At 60.6% G+C, this 8,369-nt stretch overlaps 1 protein-coding gene across 2 annotated transcripts; it reads right to left on the bottom strand.

Moving 5' to 3' along the window:
* Positions 1 to 3,692: 3,692 nt before the first annotated feature.
* LOC112109896 (myeloid-associated differentiation marker homolog) lies at positions 3,693 to 8,369 on the bottom strand. 2 transcript variants are annotated; one of them, XM_026662955.2, is made up of 2 exons: positions 8,250 to 8,369; positions 3,693 to 4,779 (listed from the first exon to the last, which is right to left on the bottom strand). In XM_026662955.2, exon 2 carries the CDS (start codon positions 4,762 to 4,764, stop codon positions 3,853 to 3,855), a length of 912 nt encoding a protein of 303 aa, XP_026518740.1. In that variant the 5' UTR covers positions 4,765 to 4,779; positions 8,250 to 8,369; the 3' UTR covers positions 3,693 to 3,852. The 2 variants fall into 2 exon arrangements, with proteins under 2 accessions (XP_026518740.1, XP_026518739.1); XM_026662954.2 differs by having other exon boundaries at positions 3,693 to 4,775; positions 8,213 to 8,368.

Below are 8,369 nucleotides of genomic sequence, written 5' to 3'. Positions count from 1 at the left end.
GGAGGAAGGGGTGTGGGCAGGGATGGAGGAAGGGCTGGGTAAAGGGAGGGATGGAGGGGTGTGGGGGAGGGATAGAAGAAGGGCTGGGTAAAGGGATGGTTGGGGGATGGGGGGATGGATAGGGTCGTGGGTAAAGGGATGGAGAGGTTGGGGGGAGGGAGGGAGTGCTGGGGGCGATGGCTGGATGATGCCCCAGTGCATGCTGGGCCGGGGCAGTGTGGGGTGCGCTGCTCGCTATGGGGCACCCCAAGTAGGTCCCGTTCAGCCCCCGTACAAAGCAGCCTTCAGCGGGTGAAGGTGCCTGCCGAGAATAGCTGGTCCCTGACTCATGCTGTGGACGCACCCCGCTTAGCTCATGTCCCCCTCCCGGGACCAATAAACCTCCCTTTCCTGAGAACAGATTGACTCATCCAGGCTAAAAACAGTTGGGGAGTGGGGGCTGGGACTGGGAGCCAGGACTCCCGGGTTCTCTCCCCAGCTCTGGGAGGGGGGTGGGGTCTAGTGATTAGAGCAGGCGGGGGCTGGGAGCCAGGACTCCTGGGTTCTCTCCTCGGCTCTGAGAGGCTTCTTGGCCCAGAATCAAGGTTCCCACATCCTACATCTGGTCGGGAACCCCACTGCGCGCCCCTCCCCCCCCCGAGGGTGTGCAGGGCTCCAGCCGCATTTCTCAGCACAACACGTAAAGACAGAACCGCTCCGGCCCACACAAAGGCCAGCAGAAATCCCGGGCTGCCTCGGCCCGGGCCTTGCCCATCTGCATGTACCCGTACTCGCGGAGAGGCTGACCTGGCCCTGGCATGGCAAACTGGCCCGCTGGCCCTCTCACCTGGGAGGCTGGCCGGTGTATTCAGGGCCGTGCCCAGCCTCCTGGCTGGGGTCCGTATCGAACCTTCGCGCCCTGGCCATGTCGGCCTGCCCTTGTCCTAGACTTGAGGGTCTTAACGAGTGTCGCTTGTTACCACGCACGCCCGTCGGTTGCCAAGGCAGCTTCAGGGTTAAGCGACCCAAGAACCTGGTATCAAACACCCCCCCTTGAGCCCAGTGGTCCCGGCGCCCCAAAACTCAGGGGGGCTGCCGGGCCATTAGGCCTCAAAGCTTTACATGAACCGTTTACGCCCATGCCTTATGGCATATAGGTCCAGAGGCTACTGCTGCGCCAAATCCAATGCCACCGCTAGTGGTATGGGCTACAGGTCTAGTGGTCAGAGCGCGGGGGGGGGGGGGGCGGGGTGGGGGGACAGGACTCCTGGGTCCTCTCCCTGGCTCTGGGAGGGGAGTGGGGTCTAGTGGTTAGGGCAGGGGAGGCTGGGAGCCAGGACTCCTGGGTTCTCTCCCTGGCTCTGGGAGGGGAGTGGGGTCTAGTGATTAGGGCAGAGGGGGCTGGGAGCCAGAACTCCTGGGTTCTCTCCTTGATGCTCTCCCCTGACTGTGGAGGACAGGGCTGGCAGGGGAGGAGAGGGCAGGAAGGGGTTAACACTAGCCAGACAGCAGCGCCTCCCGTCACTCCTTCCCCAGCCCAGACAGGGCTGTTTGTAGGAATCACCTCATTCCAGGCCGGCCTTGCCCAGCCCCTTCTGGCACCAGCCCCCGGAGCGCACCCTAGCCAGCTCCTCCCCGCACTGGAAAACAGAGCCCCCCAGCTATACATAGCAATGACCTCACCCGGCGCTGGGACGTGGCCACCTCTGGGGTGGGGCGCGGGGGCTGGGTATACGGGGACCCCTTGTCCAGGGCTGAGATGCAGCTGTCTCTGGGGTGGGGCGTGGGCCTCTGCTTGTCCCAGTGTGGTGACTGGAGTTGCCAGCGCGGGAGATGGTGACATATCCTCTCTCTGGGTCTTTCCCCAGCCCATCCCTACGCAACAACAGCTGCGTTCAGAGAGCTCCCCACTGAGGAAACGGAGCTCTGAGCTGGAATTTCCACTGGGCCGGACGCCCGTCCCTTCTCCACGCCCAGCCTCAGCCGCAGCCTCTGGAGAGAAACAAGCCTTTCGCTGCCGGGGGTTGCCCCACATGGCCCCTCCTCCATGTTCACCCCACCAGCCAGCCTGCCCCCCAACTCTTGGGCGGGATCAAAGCCAGCTCTCCCTGGAGGGGAAAGGTCCCATTCCCTGCCCCCCTGAGCCAGCCAGTCCCTGCCCTGGGTCCGGATGGGAGCCAGCGCCCCCCTAGAGGGGAAAGGCCCCGTGCCCCATTCCCTGCCCCCCTGAGCCAGCCAGTCCCTGCCCTGGAGCCGGATGGGAGCCAGCGCCCCCCTAGAGGGGAAAGGCCCCGTGCCCCATTCCCTGCCCCCCTGAGCCAGCCAGTCCCTGCCCTGGGGCCGGATGGGAGTCAGCGCCCCCTAGAGGAGAAAGGCCCCCATACCCCATTCTCTGCCCTCCCTGAGCCATTTTTCCGTGTTCAACTTCCTGCCCTGGCTTATCCTTATCGGCAAAGCTCTAACCAGGAGAGACGACAGACAAACACAGAAAGTACCTTTCAGTCATTTATTGTTTTCTCTCTCTATATTTATACATATATAACCCACCCCCTGTAATTTGCTACGTCAATCGTGACACAAACACTTGCAACGAGGACCATAATACCTTTTGTCTGCGTTTATATCAGTGTAAAAAATGGATGTATAAAAAAACCCAGATGAATGATACCAAAAGAGAGACTGGACAGATGTAAGCAGCTAGCTACATTCTAGCACTGTGAGGCACGGGTCCGGCGACATCACCTTTAAGATAATGGCCGCCAGGACTATTTAAAACCCCTGGATAAATATTCAAGAACCAAGCAAATGGGGTTTGGTGGGGTTTTTTTTTTGGCGTTTTTAAATTTCCAGCTAGAGGGCTGATTCTGTGATTTACCTTTAAGGCTCCAACAGGCAAGGGTTTTTGACCGCCAGACAAATATTTTCATTAAAGGCTGCATGCTGTTTAACCACTAGAGGCTTTTTCTTAGGAAGGCGCCAGAGTGCACCCATTACCTTTAAGACTCCGGCAGGCAAGCATTTTTAACCACCAGACATATATTTCCATTAAAGGGGAGTTGTCACCTCTTTCCCACCCTCCCTCCTGTTCCACCCCCCACTTCTGCTGGGATTGGAGGTGTTGGGTTAAAAGGCCCCAGTGCTCACTGGGCCCTGCCCGTCAGGCCACCAATTTTTCATCCGCCACAGCTCCCGCTGGAGAAAAGGAACAGAATGGCCCGTGGTCAGCCATGATTCCTCCCCCACTCCCACCCCCAGCCACCGTGGAGGGGAGGCAACGGGCTTCTTAGAGGGCCGGTCTAAGGCAAAAAGGATAACATTGTTATTACAAGGGAGTGGGTACGCCTGGACAGGGAGTGCTGGGGAGGAGGAGGGGGAGGGGGGAAGAAGGAAAAAGAATGAAAGCGAGAAAATGAGAGAAAAAGAACAAAAGACCAAGTGAAAGAAAAGAAAGTGAGAGAGAGCTCCAAGAAAAGAAGGAATAAATGAGAATGATTGAAAGAGAGAGAAAGAAAATAAATGAATAAATACATGAAGGAAAAAAAGGAAACGAATGAATGAGAGGAAATGAAAGAAAAGCAAGAGAGCAAAGACTAAATAAGAAAGACAAAGAGAGGGATAAAGGAAAAGAATAAATGAAAGATAAAGACAGTAAATGAAATAGAAAAAGAATGAATAATTATAAGAAAGAAAGAAAGAAAGAAAAAGACAGACAATAAACGAGAGAGAAAAAGGATGCAAGAATAAGGAAAGAAAAGAAAAGAATGAATAAATAAATGAATGAGAGGACAAGACAGACAGATGAGATCCGGAGAACCCGGTGGGAGACCAGCCCTTATCCCCAACCCTCAGCCGGCCCAGCAGCCCCCGGCGCGGCTAGGCCTGGATGAAGATGAGCCGGGCGGAGTACACCAGGTCGGCCAGGTAGACCAGCAGGTTGATGGCCGTCAGCACGGCGATGGCCACCAACTTATCCCAGTCGCAGAAGCTTCTGCTGTTGCTGCTGCAGTAGGAGGGCCGGTTCGGCCGGCCACCCTGATTCTTGTCGAAGTTGTAGATGGGCCAGATGACGGTGGCCGTGGCGTACATGAGCACAGCCAGCAGTGTGTAGCCACTTAGGAACTTATTGAAGGCACAGGGCAGCCAGCCGGTGCACTCCCCGATGCACAGCACAATGACCACCAGCGAGAGGATGAAGCAGATGCAGTAGACGGCCAGGCACCACTTCAGCCCCTCGTGGCGGTCGTAGGAGACCGGCTCGCTGATGAAGACGAAGATGATGCAGGCCACGAAGGTCTCTACCACCTTCAGCAGCCCGGGCACGGAGGCCATGTAGCCCGTCACCTCACCCGGCCTGGCCCGGGTCATGGTCACCTCCACCGAGTAGGCCAGGCAGGTGAGGCAGGAGAAGACGGTGGCAGCGATGCGGTAGTCCTTGGTTTTGCCAGAGGCAGCATTGTGCTGGATGTGGGTGACAGGGTAGATGACGGAGGCCGAGAGGCACATGAGGGTGGCGTACATGGCGAAGGTGATGGGGAAGTTCTTCCAGGAGACGGGTATGCGGTGCTGGAGCCCGACGAACTCCACCAGCAGCACCAGCAGCGTCATGGCAAAGCAGAAGCACCAGCAGAACATGCACCAGTCACCGTTACGGCCATACCAGCCCCCCTGGTGCACCACCAGGCTGAAGGTGACGCAGGCAAAAAGCGCCTCCAGCAGGCGGACAATGCCCACTTGCGAGGTCAGGGCCTGTGTGTTGCCCACGGACTTGACGCGCTGGATCGGCATGGTGGGGTCACCTGGGGAGGAGGAGATGGGGGAGGAGAGTCAGGGCGCGGTACAGGAATCCGGCATATGCACAGAGCTGGGCAATCTCCATCCACTCCAGCAGGGGGCAGCCGGGACGGACAGACGGACACACACACTCTCTCTCTCTCTCTCTCTCTTTCTAAGGGGGCTGTTTCAGTGCCTCTGGTCCAAGGTAGACACCCCATCCCCAGTCACCGGCAGGGCCCGGCTGAGCTGACCTTGGGGTTCATGACCCCAATGCCCTGTGGATAGTGCCAGGCTGAAAAGCTTGGGGAAAGGGGGCTGGAAGCCACGACTCCTGGGTTCTCTCCCCGGCTCTGGGAGGGGAGTGGGGACTAGTGGTGAGAGCACGGGGCGGTGGGAATGTGCATCTCTGTAGCATGAATTGGGTGGGGAGGAGAAAGGGAGATGGAGGAAGAGAGGGAAGGAGAGAGCGGCCGAACGAAGGAGTGACGGAGGGCTCTGGGCTGGGACAGAAAGATGGGAGCATGATGGGGGCCCCCCAAGGCTGCGTGGCAGAGTGGGGGATGGGTCCAAGCCACCCCGGAGGCACTGCCAGGCATAGGGCAAATTCACAGGGGGAAAGATCCCCCCCCCCCCCATCCCGGGGGCCAGGGCCCCCCCCCCCGGACCCACCCAGTGTCCTGAGGGCCAGCACCCCCCACCCCCGGCCCTGTCTGGATCCTGGGAGCCAGCGCCCCCGCTCCGGCCCCACCCAGGTCCTGGGAGCCAAGGCCCCCCCTCCGGCCCTGCCCTGGTCCTGGGAGCCAGGGCCCCCCCCTCCGGCCCCACCCGGGTCCTGAGAGCCAGGGCCCCCTCCCCCCAACTCCAACAGCTGGAACTGCTCAGCCAGGCCTAGAAATATCCTGTCATGGAGCAGGGAAGTGTGGGAGGGAATACACATAGGTCTCCTCCCCCCGAACCAAGTGGTCAGACAGCTGCTCCCCAATATGTCCCACTGCTCCCAATTGCCACCCAATGCTGCCCTGCTCCCTCCCCACCTAGCTTCCACCCACTGCCCCCTCCCCACTCCCCCTGCTTGCTTGGATGCGGGGGTGAAAGGGTTTCAGCCCCTGGGGCAGGCCAGGAACCTTCAGATTGAACTGGGGGGGGCACACATGGTTTATGAAGGGGGGGAAGGGAGGAGCTGAGAGCCAGATACTGGGAGGGAGACCTGTTCCCATACCCCAGTCCTGGGGTCCCCCCACAGCAGAGCAGTGGGCCCAGCCTGATGGTAGGGGAGGATGATCTAGTGGTTAGAGTTGGGGCGGGGGGGGGGGGGCTGGGAGCCAGGACTCCTGGGTTCTACCCCTGACACACTGTGCACCCTTTGCACCACTCCTGCCCCTCTGCCTGCCTTAGTTTCCCCACCTCTGAGGAGAGGAGGGGCTGGGAGAACCAATCACTCAATCAAGTTAATTAGCCACTGACAGCGGGGGTGATGGTGATGGTGAAGGCGGTTAACGGCTCCAGTAGGAGCCATGTCACTTCCTCTCGGCCCCTCCCTCGCACAGATCCGCTATGTTGTCGTCTGTCAGGCGGGAGCGGAGGCTGGAAACTCGCCCAGCCCCGGCCCTGCCCATGACGCTGGGAGCCAGACACCGGATCCTGCTCTGCCTGGGAAGAAACTAGGCAACTGGGCTGGGAGCCCTGCTCCTCCCTGACCATGGAACCCAGGAGTCCTGGCTCCCAGCCCCCCCCCAGCCAACCCACTAGACCAGTGCTTGCCTGTCTCAGAGCGGCTCCCTTGGTCTCTCGGGTAGTGCTGGGCTGGGGGCCAGAGAGGAGGGGCAAAGGGAGGGGGAGGAAGGGCAGTATGGGGGGGCAGCCTGCAGCCGCTGCCCTTATAAGGCCTAGAGAAAACCCATCCCCAGCATGTTATTTTCCACCTCGCTTCGGCATTTCAGGGCCTTGGTCACAGGCCTGGAAGGAGGCTGGGCTTCCCCAGCCAGACGAGCGCAGCAGGACGCCTGGGTTCTGCCCTGCCTCTGTGCAGGCAGTGGGGCCTAGTGGTTAGAGCAGGGGCTGGGCGCCAGGACTCCCTGGCTCTGCTATTGCTTTGCTGGGCTACCTGGGGCGAGCCACTACCCCACTCTGTGCCTCTATTTCCCCAGCTGTGAAACGGGGCTCACGACCCCGCGCCTTCCTGCCCCGAGCCCTTTGAGCGAGGTCTACGGGCGCCCGGCGCTGGCCCAGGGCAGCAGATCCCCATAGTGCCACCAGCCCGGACAAAAGTCCCCCCACCCCCTTTGCCAACATTTCGATTCACGCCTCCCTCGGCACTGGCCCTGCTCAGCCACAGGAAATCCAGGTCTCGGCTCTCTCTGGCAGAACCCACGGCCCATACAACCCTGCTGATGCCAGGGCCCCACCCACTCTAACCACTAGCCCACACTTCTCTCTCCCTAGCCCGCAGAACCCACCAGGAGGGGCTCCTGCATTGCCATGTTGTGTGACCTCCACCCCACCCCACCAGGGGCAGTTCTGAGCCCTCCCTATAGGGGGCAGCGGGACAGACAGACACGCCCCACCAGCCCGCCACCCCCTGCAGGGCCCACCCGCCAGAGGGACAGACAGACACTGCCTGGTAAACTCCTTCCCCCAGCCGTGACCCCCCCCTCCCATGTCACTCAAGGGGCCAAGAGATCAGGGGATGAATTATAGGGGCTCACAGTCATCCCCCCCACAATCCCCTCTTCTGGAGGGCTGAGATTTTACAGCTCCCTCCTTTTTGTGGGGTAACCACCCTCCCCAGCAAAATATTTACCCCAGTGATGGGCCAAAATTCCTATGGGGGGGAATATGTTAAGAGGCATGGGGGCAGTGTCCTGTGGTGGTTTTTCTGGGGGGGGGACAGAGGGGTAGCCCTACAAATGCTGCACCCCAGGTTTGACAGTCCCGCCCAAATCTCAGTGCAGCCAGGGTGTGGCTGGACCCTGAGCTGCCCGAAATATTCTGCCATCCACAGAGCATGGCAACCCCCCACAGAGGGACCAATCCCCCCACAGCCCCCAGAGGGGCTGCCCCCCAGCCCCAAATCACAACGGACCCCTCCAATCCTCCAGAGCACCGGGTCACCCCACCCGCTGCAGCCCCCCCCCCCACATGCTCCACGCACCCCCCACTAAACCCCCCACTTTTTGACCCAGCCTCCAGAAATCCTCCCAAGCCACACACCCCTCATCCTCCCCACAAGCCCCCCCAAACGGTGATACCCCCAAACTCCACATTGTGCTGGGTCCCCCAAAAAGTTCCGCTCACCCCCCGCCCCAAAAAATAACCCCTCGGTTCCGATCCAAGCCCCACACAGAGTCTGACCCTCCCCCCACGCCGCTCCCAGAGCTGGGGGTCCCCCAGACACGTTTCCATTGCGCTCTAGGCGCGATGCGTAGGAAGGGTGGGGGGGCGCATGGAGCAAGATATTTACCTGGCTGGGGGCCCGGAGAGGCGGCTGGAAAGCGGCGCTGGGGGCCCGGAGCGGCGGCTGCGGGGCTGGAGCGGATCTGGGGCGCTGGTTGCTCCGCTGCGCGCTAGCTGCAGAGATTTGGGAGCGCGGCGCTGGGCGGGGGGGGTCTCTCCGCTCA

Source organism: Terrapene carolina, unplaced genomic scaffold, assembly GCF_002925995.2.
Source record: "Terrapene carolina triunguis isolate 2854851 unplaced genomic scaffold, T_m_triunguis-2.0 Scaffold31552, whole genome shotgun sequence".
NCBI classification, from domain to species: domain Eukaryota; kingdom Metazoa; phylum Chordata; order Testudines; family Emydidae; genus Terrapene; species Terrapene triunguis.
The sequence above is the reverse complement of the archived record's forward strand: the minus strand, read 5'-3'. Positions and strand labels throughout refer to the sequence as shown.

Bases quoted from the DNA above. Each gene is read 5' to 3' on its own strand.
- LOC112109896 (XM_026662955.2), bottom strand. From the start codon at position 4,764: ATGCCGATCCAGCGCGTCAAGTCCGTGGGCAACACACAGGCCCTGACC.